This window comes from Varroa destructor, unplaced genomic scaffold, assembly GCF_002443255.2.
Source record: "Varroa destructor unplaced genomic scaffold, Vdes_3.0 BEIS01000006.1, whole genome shotgun sequence".
In the NCBI taxonomy this organism is placed as follows: domain Eukaryota; kingdom Metazoa; phylum Arthropoda; class Arachnida; order Mesostigmata; family Varroidae; genus Varroa; species Varroa destructor.
In genome coordinates, this window is record NW_019211459.1 from 20,775,872 (window position 1) to 20,794,165 (window position 18,294).

The window sequence follows — 18,294 nt, forward strand, 5'->3', positions numbered from 1 at the left end:
TAAGTTTTCGAAGAGTTCGTATTACTAGGATCCGTTTAAAGTTCTCAGAACCCCTTTACTGTTTCCCAGTGAAATATGTCCGTTACATTTTCTATAATCCTAGTTGTCTATAATTGTATAGATCATACACTACAGGGGGCTAGATAATATTGAAATTTGTCACTGTGTGTCAGTATACAAACGGTTAGCCTTGCCTGGAAACGCAGCGGCGCGATTTCGTTCGTCTCTAATACACCTAAAACCCGTGCTGTAAAAAGCCAACGCCAACTGCTGTCAGACATAAACACTATGTACAGTATAGAGTGAGGATATATGTTTCATACCCATCCTTTCCGCTGACGATGTTATTTGCTTGAGCTCATTAGGGATAAGCTTAGTTATGGGGAGTAGTCATGGATGGTCTGTCTAAGGTCCGTCCGCGCGTCTGGATTATAGGGCAGTGATTTTCGCGATGCGACTGTGCTGAGGAGAGGGCTATCCATCGAGCAGGGGCTTGCCATGGTAGCAGGCATCACATAGTACTAGGAATATTCATATAGGCCTAATATATTGCAGGAGCCTCGCGTTCATTTGCAGGCAGCTTATCGTCATAATAATCGTATTTAATCATAGATGCTTTAAACCCTATTGGACAAGGCTGTGTTTCCTTCACAAGTATGTGATATATCCTTGCCACTAGATGCGTTTTAGCTAGCAGACAAGTACGGAATTAACTACTTTAGTAGTATTTTGTAGGCACAGATTTACAAATAGAAAAAATATATGTCGCAACCGTGCCTCGTCAACAATATCTGCTAATATGATGAAGTTCTCTTTTAACGTGATCATAAGGAATATTGTTTAAGGTTAAACCTAAAAGAAAGCCGGTTTAGATCCTTCCACAGTTTTCAGCTGTTTATAACAAATCTTAATTATCTGAAGTTCAAGCGTCATTCGAGAGACACACAGAGAGAACTGTTGATGTGATAAACGATACGCCGGTGTATTTTCTTTACTGATTAGTTAGGTCGGATTTTACGGCTAGGTTTCGCAGATTATGTTTATTCCCAGGAAATACTGCAGGACAGAATAAAAGCCAGGCCTTAAACTTTCTCATTATAGGACAGCTTCTATGGAAATGAAATGCTTTCATTGACAATTGTGCGCGTGTCTCGTGCGTGTGCTACCCTCGGCAAAATAATGCTATATATTTTTGGGTGTTGGAGTTCGTTCATCGAACGCGAATTACACAATATATCGTTGAGGATTACCCATCACTTCATAAGGTTAATTCAGCCTCGGCTCATAAACACTACAAGCCGTTAAAACAGTAATGCAGTTTGCGTAGCTTTGTCTCTAACTTATGGCGAAGAATGAACTAAACGAACCCACTTCGATCGTCTATATACTTAGCAACCTTAAAGAATGCTACCATAACCTAAAAATGATATATTTTTGCAGGAATGTTCTGTCGGAGCTAAGCGGGACTACCAGGTATATTTATGAAGCAGCTTCAGCACCACATCACCAGAGGCTGACCTCATATCGAAGTGCGTGTATCAAGAGTATCTAGCATTTAACCAAATAGCCAATTATGGCCAGTCAATAACTTTTTTCCACGTATATTTAAACGATTCCTCATAGTCATTTTGATCAGATTCAATGTTACCAGAGGTATCATTCTCTAGGGACGTGTGACCTTTTCTCTCTGCCTTTTTGTTGACACAAGGCTCGAGTGAAGTGCGTTTTTCAGACGGCTGCGACCTTGTTGGGCATAGATCTATTCGTGAGTCTTCAAAACAACGATAGGCCAAAGCAGGACGCTTTAGCTTGTTCAGCTTGGGTAGACAAACGTTATACCCCGCTGGGATGTAGGGTGGCTTTTTCATCCGGTCATTCAGGCGTATCAGGGAGTTAAGTCACGTAGATTTTTGGTGAGACTCCGTGAAGTGTCTTTAGACAAGCTACCTAGTTTACCAAATCTTTTTCGTTTGGCATAGGCTGACAAGGTTGAAGATTAGGACGGTTTTGAGGAAACGAGATGCTCACTACCCCTTTTGACACCATCTGTCCTCAGCACCTATTCTAGATAGGCAGCATAACGTTGAGAACGGCTTAAGATGCAGATCGGACATTGTATCTCGCCTCACGTTGTTCAGTGTTTATGAGCTGGCCAAACGAAAGCCTCGTTATTAAATAAAGAAGCAAATCGTCAGCGTTTACGTGTATTGGTAAGCTTAAAGCTGGTTATTAATAAGCTATTAGCTGATTTGTGTCCAATGTTATTATTCAATAGGTACATTTAGCTCTATTTAGAGGCTCTTTCGTAATTTAGAAAAATGTTACTTTTGTTGAATAAGTATTTTGAGATCGTAAATAAATTACTCAATTAACTTATAGATCTACGCTTACTTTTAATAACTGGCAATATTTCGTATTTATAGAGAGTGTAACGTACCTTATCTTTAGAGATGCCTCTGATCATGGCTTAGTCGATAGCGACGGCTGAATTTTCGTGCCAACTTCCTGTAACAAAAACAAGTAAATATTGTACGAAAAAGCTAAGTATAGCGGTAAACGATAAGCATACTTAATGTCGATGGTTGTTTATGTTGCTTCGTTTTGTATGCCAGAAAGATATTACAGTAAAAACTGCCAGCAAGAATATGATTCTACAGAAGCAAGATACGAACAAAGAAATACCTAATAATTACAAGAAACTTGATGGGCAGAAAATCGAAATCGGTATCGTCTATTGAATAAAAACAACTCGTGGGTACATATAGGATCTTTCCTATTTCATTCAAGAACAACTATTGACTATTACAAAATAACGTAGATGATCCGTTCGATTTAAAAAATAAACTCGAAATGAATCCACCCGACGAGGATGGTGATCCCTACTTAAATGCCGTAATGTCGATTAATGAGACGCGCTGTGTTCTATTAGTTAGGGGACTCAGAGTCGTCAACTATTGAAACGTAGAACGTTTTGAAGAAATACTTTTGCCTGTTTCAGTGAATCTTCTCGCGTGCCTACCTTAATGAGGTCACACGGTCAGCTTAAGGCAAATAAGTTTAACGGGTCTTCTTTTGCGCAAAGAACATGAGTGCCACACACAGACACCCACACGGACGATATGGGAAATTAGCTTTGGGCGTCGCATTGAGAACATAAGTACATTTGTCTATACCTCCTTAACCAAGACTCTTGACTGCATCCATTCTGCCTGTCTCTTCCTCTCTGTAAAAAGAACTAATCTACAAACGTCAACAAATTTTACAAGTCAGTTCGAAGGTTCTAAAATGTTGCAGGCTGTGAAAAAGTTCGGAATAGTTGTAGTTTGTTAAATACAACAGGCCCCCGTCATAGCTTGGTGGTAACGTATTTGCCTCACAATTTTAGGGGCAAGTTGTGGTCTATGTTCGAACCCCCGCATAGACAGATTTCGTTTCGTGCTGCGAGTGAGCCGTCTGATGGAGTGCCTAAGGACGGTGCCGGACGTAGAATTCGAAACAGAGGGGATTAATGAGTTACAAGAATGGCAGTCTGCGAAGCAAAGGGCAACAAGAGACGAGAGCCTAAACAGGTCATTACCTGCCTGTCACCCATTAAATACGAACGCCTGTGCAGAAAGGCATCGTATCGGATCCTTGTACAAAGTTAAGGCCTCTAGGCGTAATTATTATAAATAACACCGTATTGACTGTTATTAAGAAGATAACAGTTGTCTTTATAGTTAATAAGGTCAGTTGCGTACAGTGTGTAGAGTTCTGACTGAGAGATTCAATGGTTAATTGAAAACAAGTCGACGTATTGCGCATTGATACTTGGTACTTGGTATATAGCTGACCTTTATCGTGGACAATTATTTAGTGATATGACGCCTTTAAAATGTCACAACGCTCCGTATCGATGCATTAAGTCTTTGTAGGATTTGGATTCTTCTCTTTGTGAGGAAACAAATCCAAAACCGACCCATCGACAAAACACTAAGGGCATTGCTACCGTACGCTTCGAGATAGCGACTAGATAAAGCACGCAATGGGTGCAACGTCGTTTGATGCAGGATTTGCTTTGCAAGAAGTTTAATGTCAACGTCGAGCTGATGAGAGCCAAAGGAGTCCCCTATGTACGGGTTGTATAATGACGAAAAGCTTTAAGCAGTACCTAACAAAACACGGGCTGTAATCTCCCAATGCACGTCAAGAACGAAGAAATAGTGCCACTCACGTATTGGCAGCTAGTGCCCTCGACACCGTTCCGGTCCTTGCCAGAGGCGGTTGGGGTTGATGCTCCTCTATGTTAGCTGGATTTGGAGCTGGTGTCGGCGATGCGATTGCGACAAATGGATGAGCGTTTTACCGGGCTGCTGGGCGGAGAAAAAGCGACTCCGGCTACCGAAGCAGGATTAGTTCGGCGCTCTTCCAACAAGTAGAACGGTAACAGTGGGGCAGTGCTCTTACTCGGCGCGGGCTTGCAGAGTACAGCCTCTTTGAGACTGAGATGAAAAGACAAACCGAAAAAACGAGCGCAAAAGACGACTTAGTTAGGCAGATGAATTTTTATTTTTTTTTAACATTCTGAAAAGGGCCTTTGAGCTTACGTTGTAATACCTAAAGCTGAAAGCATTTTACCAATAAATAGCTAAATTTGCAGTTCAATTTTAGGAATTTTCAGATCAATCAATTGGCATTTTTTTTCGAGGTATGCGTTCCGGAATTTTCAGATCAGTCAATTGGAATTTTTTTCGAGGTATGCGTTCCGGAATTTTCAGACGGACAGGCAATTAAATGGTATCAAATTGGCATCTACCAGTCCCTTTCAAAATGAAAAATACATGTGTAATGTACTCTCGGCCGCCATTAGACCGGCTCCCGCTTCGACTATCACGCAGGCTAATTAACTATGTACATGGATCTATAATATTAAACAGTAATATCTTGAATCCACATACAGCCGGATTCAGCGTAGCCAGACCATTCGACTTTTTTAATCTAGGATTAAATCCCACACCTATCGAAGTGCACTAAAGGCAGCGGATCCTCCGTTCGTCTTAACCGAAGTTGAATTTACGGAAGATCCAACTGGAAAGCTTCGCTTTAAACCTTCCACATGATATACTTATATGTATGGCATGATAAACTTAATATTATATGTAAAAATAGCAAATAAGATGTTGGTGGCTGAATGTTAATCCTTATGATACATGCGTGCCTTCCGCTGTAACTAAAGTAACCAAAGCGGTTCATAAGGTGCGAACATTCTGCTAGTTCTGCCGCCACTGTGCGGTAACGTAAAAATGGCGACGCTACTTTGAGTTTAAATCCGATGATTTTCCCAATATGGTAATTTATTCATTTCGATTCGTACGACTTCAAACCATAGGATTGCTCTGGATTGAATCCACGCTCGTCTCGGTGATCGTATGCCTCCCTTATGAATTAGTGTATGTTTGTAGTTGTGTATCATTAGAATTTGAAACAAACGGCCTGATTCGAATGATTCCTACAGGAGCAGGCTTCTATACATCATCTAACAAATATTAACTATTATATAACTTCAATTATCTGTATAAACCGACATGATCGAATCCATACTAATCCAGTACCGAAAAGTATTCTCATATATGGAACAGTTTTGCCATAGCTGTCAACACTCCGAAATTATGTACTTGTAGTTTCATCAATAAATCCAATATAAACAATCTTCTGGTAGCTTTTATCGTTACGTTCCGATTCTCCGAGCGAAAGTGGTTTCGGTCAGCTGGAACTACTTTTTGGCCTCTGTACATATGTCGGTAGTTCTATCGATATATTGAGAATTATTTTGTATCATTTCGTCGTTCTGGGATTCGAGGACAAACTATGCAATTGGACTTCGGCTTGTCTTATCAAACAAGCCGATATCCCGCCTAACTGTAGCGGATACTCGAGAAATAAAGAAAAATTTACCCCACCCCACCCCATAGCCGCTTGTTGTAATTTCGGGGTTCAGCCCTGTATACAAAATGAACGTTGCGGTATACACAGAAGCTCTGCGCTTATATTGTAACCCCAGCTGTGAGTACTATATATAATCTTAAGAACTTTGGATTGTTGATGGTTTGTGCTCTGTGAAGCTACATTGCAGATGCTTGCTGCCTGACTTTTAATCAATACCCTTTTCTAAGAGGTCAGTCGCTTCTTCTATGAGAGGTATGGTGGGTGAAGCAGAAGTTCTACATCTAGTCTCGAACCAGCTCGTATAGCAATACCGTATATTTGTTTTAAGCACTATAAAAGCGTAAGGCGTGACCATTTTCACTTTAGTATTTTTTGTATTATTGTATGAACATCAAACGGATTCGCAAATATGATCCAATTAAACAATTTACCTCATTTTAGTTTTATCCTGGAAGCAAAATAATCCTATCAAGGAGTGTCGCTCAATAATAAACAGCTAAAACCAAATGTTACTCTTCTGATGATTCAGAATCTTAGACCGTTCTGTTGACTGCGATATTGAAAAGTTCTCATTTGCCATTGAACGTACAACGTCCATATTCGACAGGAAGCTGTGAGCGGTCAACGTGGAGCTTGGTGGATTTGGCCAAGATAGTCGTTCGAGATTTCAAAGATTTAACTTTATGGTTTGATAGAGAAATATTTTTCTGTGGAGTCTTGGCCTTGTTTTTCCACTATTGTTCTGCTAACTAGAGTATTTGATGCTCTAGTGTTTGTGCACTTAACAAAATTGTATTCCTACCTAGGTGCACGCTTGAGGTACGATGTATTCAATCAAAGTTCTCACAGGCTGAGTAACGAGTCTCTGTCCTGTAAGTGCTGTTGCGGTAGATGCCTGTTTAGGGCAGAAATCATCTATTCGTTTGATTTAGCCGCCTTCAAGCATTTAGCTATAATAGTTCTAATTGAAATCAGAATAGGGTATAAGAAGAAGAACTGATTCGTTAAACCACTAGCCACAAGACATTTCTCAATGATCATTCAGTTTTTTCACTGATGTACACACAAAAACAATATAGTAACAGAACAATATTTATCTTTTTTTGGACTTTTGAATAAATATTTAAAGCCCAGCCCCCTTAGTATTTCACTAAGCTACATTCTACTTGAACAAATTGGGTTCAGACATCTTCACTAAAACCCATTGTTCATACCTCTTCGCCGTTTTGGCTCAATGTTATAGTAAGATAGTCTGTGCAAGCTCATTCGGACAGGGGATCTGCCGTAGTTTTTGCCCCAATGCATAAGCCCACTGAATACTTTATTATTGATGAAGGCATTTAGTTGTAATTCCATTATCCGCTACTATGTTACGATGTTCATCAAAGACGCTGCCAAACGTTTTTGAGTATGCGATGACAGCCTTTCAGCAACTGTCGCCATATAGATATGTATTTATTCTCAGGTCGATTTTCAATATACATACAGATTGAATATTAATAGTGTAAAAAAGTAACTCACTAACAAACACCTCTCGCCGATCGTAGCGGAACTGCAACTCTCTCAGACACGTCTAAGAGAACTTGATTCTGGAATCGCGGGAAGAAGGGACGTTTAAGCTTTCCCCTCTCTTTGTTATCTTGCCTTAAAATAATCTTTTTCATTTTTAGCTACTACCTATATTCACGGCTCAACACCTCCTGCCTTCATCGGTACTATGAGGCAACAGTTGCATATACACCAAGGAACGCTCACATCTTGTTCCCATTTCGATCACGTCTCTTGTAAATCATGTAACCATGTGTATCGCATCTATAGACAAATGGGTGTCCGTTTCGCAGGTAAATTAATGCGACACGAACTAAAACACGTACGATTTAATACTTTTGCAGAATCGGATACATACTGATTCCTTAGAGGGAATAATAAATAGAATTATCTCATACGTAAACATAGGAGCAACCAACCCATACGGCTACTCCTCCGACCCCCTACTCTTCTGATGCAACATGAAATTAAATAGAGGAGTTTCTACAAAACCGAGGGTCGTACTTTACCTAGTGAGAATGAAATTTGTGTGTTATATAGCATGGGCATATATAACCCGTCACAAAACTTGATAATGATGTATGACTTTAGTACCGGTGGTGACAACGAGTAAATAAATATTAATAGTCATTCAGACAATGATAAATATAATAACAGTCAAAACTTAAAAGGAGGTACCTTGTCGAACTGAAAAGAGAAGGCTTTAAAGACGTAAGGGTTTGGGTAGTGCGTATTTATAAAGAGGGCTAACTAACTAACTAGCTAAATAGATCAAATGTTTTGTAAAATTGAGTAAGGCAAAATATACGTAAAGTGTATATGTATGCTAGTTCTGACATGCTGCGATATCATAAGGCCATCTTGTACATGTTTCGTTGCAGTAAATCGGGCACAAAATCTCGTCGTACAATGATAACATACGGGTTGCCATATTAAATTTAGGAAGCAGTGATACGGTTTGAAATCGATCCGATAACATTGCGACTCCTATCTACCAGCTCGTCGTACTATTAAATATAGACCTGGGTTGGGGAGAAGTATTCGAGAACTAATGTACAGTAATGTCGGAAATAAGTTTCACCGTCGGACCTAAAATTTCGCGTCCGCTTTAGGCTTCATCCAGGACGTGCCTATTGCTACGTGAAAAGCTTTACTCAAACCCTCTATAGAAAAAAAAAAAAAAAAAAGTCCACCTTGTCGCATTGTTGAGAGTCAGCCAACTGAACAGCCGTAATGGTCGTAAACGTCAAAACGTTTATATAGCTTATTTAATAGTAATAATGGTAATAGTAGTGGACAAAAATATAAACAAGTAACGTAACAGTCTTAGTTATATTTTCATACGAGAAATTGCGTACACAATTATATGCTATTTTATATATAAGTTACTTTATTCTCAACTCGTACCGGGAGTTACGATTGGGCAGGAATCCTCCTTTTTTTTTTTTTGTATCTCTTCAAAATCTGCCCACTTTCACCATTTACGACGTAATCAAGATATTTTATAGATCTACAAATGGGCTTCCTGTTACCCATTTTATGCTCGTATATCTTCCTTACTGCCTAGTATTTCAGACTATTCCATCGATATCACCTTAGAGTCATTGACTCAATATGTACCCGTAATTGAGTCTCCCCGAGTAAACATGGGCGAATAGAACGCGCTTCAAATCGCTAAATACGAAATACATGAACGCATGTTTGGTAATATTTGAAAGTTTAGCTCGTATCAGAATTTGAAGTTCGCAAAGAACCTTACTTTGACGACGAAATGGTGTGATGTATCCTTTCGGCCCCTGATACCTCGTAGAGCGCTGAAAAATATATACACAAACACACACCAAAATAATACATATGGCATAAATAAGAACCGCATAACGACAATAGTTCGTTGGCTTAGCCAGTATTTTTCTATTCAAAACGTATAATCACTTTCTATAAAGAACAGTTTTGCCTATGCTTCCATTGAACCTTTAACTACTACTTATAATCCCTATCTAAAAAATCCAGCGCCTGTTATCAATTTAAAATTTTACCCAAGACTGTCGCCAGGGGGCATTGTAGAAATAAAATAAAAAATAGCAGGATGCTGCTGCTTTGAAGGATTTCCTGTTCCAAAGGAGACTTCTGTCGAACACTAAAACGAGGAACTGCTAGGAACCTTTTCCTTAGTTCTTTACTTTCGTGTTACAACATATTTAGTCTGATCATACTCGTAAGCTCTTTTCTATCGTTATCTTGGAACGGGTAGGCGAAAACCTAACCGATTCACGGACACGCTTCACCTATCGGTCGGCTGATACGATTCTCTCACGCGACGAACTATTTTGAACATACGCTGTGAGACATCCTAGTGCCCCCGCAATCCATCGGCAAGACACTTATTGAAAGAACAAAGCTGTAAGTCTTCCATTGAAGGAGTCGATGGGATCAGCACACAGCAGATGTCCTTTACTACCTGACTTCCAAACCATTAGCGCGCTGAGCTTCATCGGTCGTCTCGTAAGGTTGTTTCCATAATGTTTGCATTCGGCTTCCTTTACTCGACATCTGTTGTCTATTTTTTTTTTCTAAACTAACGAATACTTCATTCCCGTGCGTACGGCGCAGGGAGTGATTTTTTTCCCGACATTTTCCTTTATTAATAAATAGTCACGAGTGTTTTCCACACGACTCCTGTATAACTGACAGCTGCACGTGAAAAATACGTTTACGATTTCCTTTAAAGGTTCGTTGTGGTAGTTCGAGAGCAAACTAGAACAAGCGACATGGACTTGTTTGGAACAGGCAAATTATATTAGTCAGTACGTAAATAAAATGTGATCTGAATCGCCATTTTATTGAATAAAAATATATTCATAGTAAAAGAAAAATAATCAAAATCTCGATTTTTATCTATTTATAACTTATAGGTTTTACTGATTGAAAACAATTAAACTGGCGTTTTTTAACTCAACAAGCAAGGTTACGTGCTTTGTTTAATTGTATACATAAAAAAAAAATTGGATGGGTTTATATAAATATAGTGAAGTAAAGATTGAAAGAATACACGACGTATATCAAAAAATTGTAGCAAATTGTTAATCAGCTTTTTTTAGTTTAACAGATTTAGCCTGATGACACGGAGCCGCCATATTGTTGGCACCGGGCCGTATTTTGGATGGCGGCAAATTACGCTGAGCATATGTTAACTATGCACCATAATGTTACATGTCCAGTTACTTGCTAGCCTATAAAAGCATATTCATGGGCTCGGTCTTAGATTGAGCACTACTCATTAAAAAAGTGACCCAACATTGAAAAAACACTGTTGAGCCTTTTTTCTCTTTCAATGTACGTATAAACCTGCGGGTGCTCATCGTGAAAACGACTACGTCACAATATTTACTAACCTTGAACGAAAGTTCTCTTTGAACATTGTCATGTGTGTAGTAGCGCTTTTCTCAGCTTCGTATTTGCGAAAGCTCTGACCATGAAGTGTTCCACGAAATTCGTTCCTCTATTGACAGCAAAGAAAACAGTAAAAATCGTATCCCCTGGTCGACATTATCCGTACGGCAGCGTAATTCGTGGTGCTCTAGAGGTAGTTAAAACGTTAGGCCCAGAGCCCTGCAAACTTCAGCAGCAATGCGGCTTCTCCCGGGATCTGGCCCACGTTTTTGGGTAGAACGAGCATCTGCGGCAAATAAGTTACTGACAAGATACCTCGAGAGCTACCTTAAAACGCTACAAGGCTACTAGACGCGAGAAGCATATCCTATACATCAAAAGTGTTTATAAAAAAAAAAACTTCTTGAAATAAGCCTTCCAAGCCAGCGTATTATCACCGTTAATGTAGATTGTTTAAAATATCGTCGAAATGAGGGGTGTGTATCAGCATATCGACACTTGTTGATATGTCAAAGATGTATAAAGCTTCGCCAGATTGATAAATTCTATTTTGCCTTGAAACAATTAGTTCAAAATTAGAAAAGCTTTTTAATATAGAATCGATCAGAAGCATATCTCCCTACAGCTATAAACAAAGGGAATAGTCTATGGAAAATTTGGGAACAGATCTCAATGCACCTATATGTTAAAAAACAATGTACTGAACACTAAAAGTAAATCTGTCTTAAGATTCGGCCAGAAATTGCTTTCCTCCCTATTGATAGGTAGAAACAAGACAAATGAGAGTTATTCAGCAGGCTCAGAGAAGATCCAATATCGATTGTCGCATACTAAATTGGATCGACTTCACTTGCGTCCACATCGGCCTCTCAAATGTTCTGTTTTATACCGAACTTTACCAATAACAAGTTGTCTATACTAGTTACTTGCAAGTTATGCCAATTTCCTTTCATAAATTCGTAGCTTTGAGTTGCGAGTGCTAGTGCCTTCGATACTTCGTTACATTGAACTTATGTCACTTAGGAATAATTATACCTAACCTTTATTCAGCTACCTTTGAGAATGATTGATGCCAAATATAATACATGAGCAGAAGTCTGTTTTTTACTCTTTTTCATCGATAACTTATTCCAACTGATCAACTACTCAAGATGACAGTATGGTTCAACACTAAGCAGCCGATTCGTGAACTGTAAATATACTAAGTTAATTAATATGATACAAGTATTAATCCAGTTAACTAAGATAATACAAGTAAAAACAATATTTAATGTTATTGTAGTTTTTCAGTATTGAAAATTCCTAATAACAATCTGGCCTAGCTGGACTGGTACACGACTATTTTGATGTTTCACTTCAAACTTCTTCTATTTCGTTATGGGAGGGAATCCCTTTTATGATCCAACCGTGCGATGAGACTGGCTAGTCAAAGCGCTACAGCGATTTCGGAGGAAAGGATCTAGCGTCGGGGCTCGGTCGAAGATCCCACTGGGGCCTCCCACCGACAGACGGCCACTTCCGGTCCGAGCATCGATCTGCGGAAGCCCTAAGACGCGCCATGAGCGTGAGCCCTTCAAAACGAACATTTTTTTTATCGCGCCAAATCCGTCATGTATAAACGGCAATTGTATTATAACAACGGTTGCGATAAGCTTATATTGCGCTACTAACGCAAGATCACCCGTCACGTAAATAAGAAAGAAAAGGAAGACAATTGAAGCCTTGCTATCGTGATGAATATACGTATCCATAATGTAGGTAATGTTTGGACACACGTGTAACGCTTTTGGTCTGATTATCGTCTAACGTTTTGCACAGACTAACAATTTGGATGGAGCACGGATAACGGCAGAAAACAGTCAAATTACACGCAATTTACGTCAGAATTCACCGCTATATTTTGCAAAGCGAGTTAACGACTCTCATAGTAGGCCTTCGTCATAGGCCTACCAAAAGAGTGCAAGCCAAGCAGAGGACAGGGAAATATTTTACGAGTAACACTTGTTAAGGACGAGAGCAAATAGCTGGGGCGCTAGTGCGTGAACTGTGGCCAAGCGCCTGGCCTAGTAATTATAGCAGGTCTGCTCTAACTTTATAATTAGATGTAGCGAAATTAAATCTATTTAGATGAATATCGGATTTTGCTAATCATAATATGGTGGATATATTTATTGTAAATTATCAGGTTAGGATTAGCAAAACATTCTTGTTATTATTAACGAATGTTGAAACATAGCGAATACTTACTACTTTGTTAACGGTGCCATTTTTTATTAACAACGAAAAATATTTCTTGCTTCTATCGCTGGTGTCTAAGTGTTAGGGTTCACTATGGGGCCATGCATGGTGAGAGATCTGAGCACTTTCAAAGAAAAGGAAATCTTCATCGAAAAAAGGTCATTCGAACCTTGTTAGCAATAGTAATACATTCTAGTAAAGATAATTGGATTATATAATAATGATGATGATAATGATACCTGGATTGTTGTTGGGAAATTGTTGACGGAGGCTACATTCTTGCCAAACAAGCCTTTATGAGAACCTACCCCGGAGTCGAATGGCTTCAGCGATATGATGGGCCTATCTGGGCCTGTTCCAGTTTACGCCAGAGTAGGCACATAGAAACCTCTACACAAGCGCACACAGATAAATATACAGTATTTTTGTCTTGTCTTGTCTGTTGGTGCAGACAAGTCCAAAAAGCAAATGTTGTTTACTTTAGGCCTCTCGTCTCATCACTATATCCTACCTACATTCATAGAGGTAATTAGACATTCACTCGATCTATAACGAGAGTCATCTATAGATTTTTCCGGTCAAAGCTCGCCAATGCACGAGCTTGCCTACAACAGTCAACAGCAAGCATCAACTGGAAGATCTTTTTTTCCAGTGTTATGTAAAAATAGTGTGATTGTGACTCTGGCTACTGTGAGCGCCTCAAGTGCTACACGCGTAGCTACCACTGCTACCATTGAAGATTGCCAGTTTTTAGAATGTTGTCACTATGAGCCCCGTAGGGGTGTGCGGACCGATACAATGCCGCTCGCAGAACTAATGAGCTACCCCATGGAAATCGCATGAAAGCTGCTTTGAATTCACCTATTTCCTCGACCTATCAGTAGATACTGTATACTAGCTGGCAGTATCTATCTCAGTCCAGATAGCAGTTAACTCGCCTAAAAGAAGGTTACAGTTACAAGTCGGGAATTCAACCCTATGAAAACGGTCACATTGCGCAACGCCTTGTCGGAGACGGGCCTTTTGCAGATAGTTTTACTAGACCCAACTCGTATAGTGCGCGTTAGTATTCGAATCCAGAAGATGATGAAGTAGATACCGAAGAAATAATAATATTATTATTATTAAAAAAATACCACGGTTCTGTTAAACTCTGAAAACTCGAACGAAAAAATTCGTGTACACACAGCTATAAGGCATAAAGGGTACTTTAACGAAACTTAAGTTTGTGTCCTAACCGCGTAGTAAGCAAGATAGAAGTAGCTCTCACTGGTGGTATTATAAATGAAGTAAAATAACAGTAGTAAAACAAACAAAACTGCAGGAGTAGGTTCAAAAGGGGACTTATAGTGTAAACACGGACATCACGAGTGATAGCACGGCCCTTTGCCTTGGTTACAATAAGCAAGTGGAAAAGGAGCCACTTGAAAAAGAGAAATCTGAGCGGCCTTCGATGAGATGCAGACTATGGATGATCTAACAAATCTAGCTGTAAGAAAATGACCCTAGGCCATTTTCAGGAACTTAACCTTTGCAAGAGCAGTCCGGGTTTGTGCGATACAAGAATCAAGCTAGTCTAGCTGGACAACCAGCTAACGGCGCAATATCCGTCTGCTGCCTGTAAAATGTGTGGCAGTCTTGCATAGCAGTGCTGTGCGAGAAATTGTTGACTATGAACGCGGAAATAACCAACGTTCCCCGAAACGCGCAAACCTTTGTAAGACGGCTCATTGTTGGCATGTTGGGAACCGATGAACTCTTAGCCACTTTCTTGTTTGCATTTGAGAAGATTTGGAAAACAATTTAGAGCTACCGGCCGTCCACATATTAGAGGAATATGAAGCATGTTCGACTGGACGAGTCGCCTAGGGAGTCGAGACCAACAGCACCATCGAATTGGGTATACGGAAGAACGAGAAAGCTTCTAGGGCTCGCAGCTCCTGCTGCCTGGCGCTGCTGCCCAGGCTGTCAGACTTAAGGTGAGGAAAGCCTCTATCATTAAGGCCACCTTCTGCACTTGGTGCGCGTTGAAGAGAAGAAGAAGATATGGTTAAGGCTGACTTAATCACAAAGGTTAAGAGCGGCGGCCTCATTATTTCAGTCCGTGAAATCAAATTAGGTAGGGGCTACCTTTGCAGGTATAACCCATAGAAATGCAGGTGGCGAAATAGACACGCGGCGGACTTTGCTGTCATGGCGGTCCCGCGTGATATAAACGCCTTCTCAGGTGCAGGCAAAATCGGAAACGAATTTCAAGTGGAATTCCTTCCACCTTCCAATGAGCACGAAACTCCGGAAACAAAATGCCCACATAAACAAGAATATTGGATAGCGATGCCTCGGCACTTTCCCAAGACGAGCTCCCAAGAGTTTTCTGTTCCAAAATGAGTACCATTAAGAAACTTTAGTGGCCGGTTAGAAGAGTAGATCTTCCACTCCATAAGCTACAGTTGCCAAAAGGTTGGTGACTTTGCCAAGAAATCCACCGACGAAAGGCCAGATAGCCGCAGTTATCATAAGAGAGTGAAATCTTACGAAAGAGACTGCAACGACTACTCCGGTTATCGACAGAATGTAGTGTTAATCAACGGTGGAACCGACTGGGTTGTTTACAGTCGTGGAAGCGTCTGTGTTAGACAGAGAAAGAAAAGCGCAGGCACTTTTATTTCTATAACAAAATACGGAGCCGGTAATGGGTACGCTTGTGTGAAAGCTGCGGAGGTCGAGCCTACCAACTCCTGCTACATTAGTCTAAGCTGTGCACGGAGTGAATTTGAAAAGTTTTGTGACGAGCACAGTGTCTCAGAAGTCAAATCACAGAAAGGACCTGTGACTTGACAGAGTTCCGGGTAGTGACTTGAACGTACGCCTCAAAAGTCAAGGAGACTATTATGTCTGATAGTACCGAGCAATTCGCGCTGGATAAGATCTGTGCAAAGTATCTGAATATCATGAATTGTGGACACCAGAATGTAAGTCTTACGTTGATGTCACTATTTGCAACAAATAGATGGCACATCTATTTATTGCAAATATGTATGCAAATATGGTTTCTAATTGGCGAGCACTCGACAATAGAAAAAACCAGCAATCACTATTACATAGAATACGTGCTTTTAAAAGAAGCACAGCAGCCCTTGATATGCCTTAACTCCGATTTAAAATTTAGGACAAGGGTATAAAAAAAAATCGTACGGAGAATGGCCTTTCAAAAGGGCGGAAAACAAGTTAATACAACACTGATAAGGGTTTGCAAGATAGCTAGCATTAGAATTGTACATCCTAGACGGTTGAAACTGGTATAGCCAAAATACTAGTAAAACTCCGAAATAGCTAACGTTCGGACAAGTGGCCTACAAACAAAAAGGGCATTTAAGACAGCTAGAGGATACGCATATATGATTACCACGCTGCACGGGGAATTCTATGCTATATTAGAGAGGGCCACTGTTAAGAGCAGAGAAAGCTGCCGCAAAGATTTCGTAGGAAAGATGAGGATACATAGGACTGGCTATACAAAGCTATCAAGGAAAAAATTAAAAGTCTAGCAAGGCTTAAACCGCCAGATCTGAATAAGATAAATACTTTGAGCAAGGTGTTCCCTCAAGTTTAGTTTTAGACAGCTTTCAGGAGCCTTATTGAAAACCAACTGGAAGACGAAAATGGATGGATACCGGTTATTACCTCAACGTAGATTTTGAGCACAGGTGAGAGGGCTAAGAGCGGTAAAGCTCCGGCTTCGACGGGTATTTCTCCGGTAGTTATTAAGACTCTTTCCACGAAATTTCCTAAGATTTTACAGAAAATCCGGATTTTACAGAAAATGGCCAAAATCTCACAGATACCAAAGAGCAACGAAAGTTCCAGAAACGCACCACGTACGTACAGGCACGAAAAGCTATCAAAATAGCAAATTCTAAAGCTAGTTCCCATTATCCAAAGGCCTGAAAGTACAGGACACAGGAGGCTTATTGATTCAGTTATCGAATTTACAGTTCTATTCAAAGCCCCAAGTTGACTCAAATTTTTATTAAGCAGAACAAATGCAAAGAGCCTTAAAGAGAACCCACGGAATCATAGTTCTGCGTTGAGAGCTCATGTGCGTGACTCCATCGTGGACATTACATAGGAATTCTATTCATACAGGATTGGTACTCCTTCCGATACGCGCATGCACTGCGAGTAGGACATCGAGGATGATGCTGTTCATATTTTGCTAGCTTACACTAACCTGGAAACAGCTAGAATTACAGCTGGAACAAAAATTTTAGAGCAATGACTGCAAGAAGGTGAGCCATATGTAGAAGAGATGGGCTTGCGCAGTCTGCGGAATTCATGTGCGCCACAATAGGTGGTTGGCATTTGGGGGCAATGATGGCTGTCGAGGTTCTGAGAAAAGAGCGATAGCTTAGTTGACTATGAAGAACCAGATTCCCGCAGGAAGAAACTGAAGCAGGGAATGTGTATATAGATTACGCTGATTTATTGCCTTGTTCACAGAAGACGCGGAGGAGCATTACTCGTTTGGGACACAAACACCATAAAGTGCGGGTAAGACGGAGTACTCGACGGATGACCGCAGCCAATTAACCCGTTAATTACCTGTTACTACGGTTAGATGAAGAGTGCAGCATCAGAAAACGATTGAGAACGAGTGGGTGGTGGTTTCGGCGGGAATAAGCGCGGCCGTCGAGGTTGAGCCTTACATTCGGCCCATATGGAGTAAGTTCTGTTCTGGTACTGCTCAGTCGTACGTAAGCAATATTACTCAGACTCTTCTAAAAGAGGCTAAAACCATAAAACGCTTGTTCCAAGTTGCTCGCACAAATACTGGTGGCAAAAAGACAGCATCTAGATGGCAAACGTACGGAGCTGGCAGACACGTCCGTCACAAGCTGTCAAACTAGACAGAGGTACAGAACTTTTGGCAACAAAGAGCAACAGCTCGTAACGTATTTTGTACAGGAAACCGCTCAGCTGTGAACGACTCGTGTAGACCGGATATCTGATTGTACGTCGCCTGTATAGTGTATGTCGTACATTCTCGTTGCGTGAACATCATCATTGCCCGCTTACCGGGCTTGCAATGTGTGGGTACATTCACCCGATCTAGGCTCGCGTAGAAATGGCGTAATTTTAAACTATGTTCAAGAAGAGAGAAACTTACTTATTGCACACTGACTAATTCGGCTG

The 18,294-nt window shown here is 40.4% G+C and overlaps 1 protein-coding gene across 3 annotated transcripts in view; it reads right to left on the reverse strand.

The window, feature by feature from the left end:
* The window catches only part of LOC111252435 (putative cationic amino acid transporter), a 158,753-nt gene that overhangs the window by 68,828 nt on the left and 71,631 nt on the right, over window positions 1-18,294 (reverse strand). For 2 of the 3 annotated variants that reach the window (XM_086993131.1, XM_022810316.2), the window contains exons 2-4: window positions 9,233-9,287; window positions 4,214-4,481; window positions 2,438-2,505 (exon numbers count right to left, since the gene is read on the reverse strand). In XM_086993131.1, the coding sequence (XP_086849257.1) occupies window positions 2,438-2,464 (27 nt within the window). In that variant the 5' untranslated portion in view covers window positions 2,465-2,505; window positions 4,214-4,481; window positions 9,233-9,287. The remainder of the gene's footprint in view (window positions 1-2,437; window positions 2,506-4,213; window positions 4,482-9,232; window positions 9,288-18,294) is intronic. The other variant, XM_086993130.1, reaches the window with a different exon arrangement.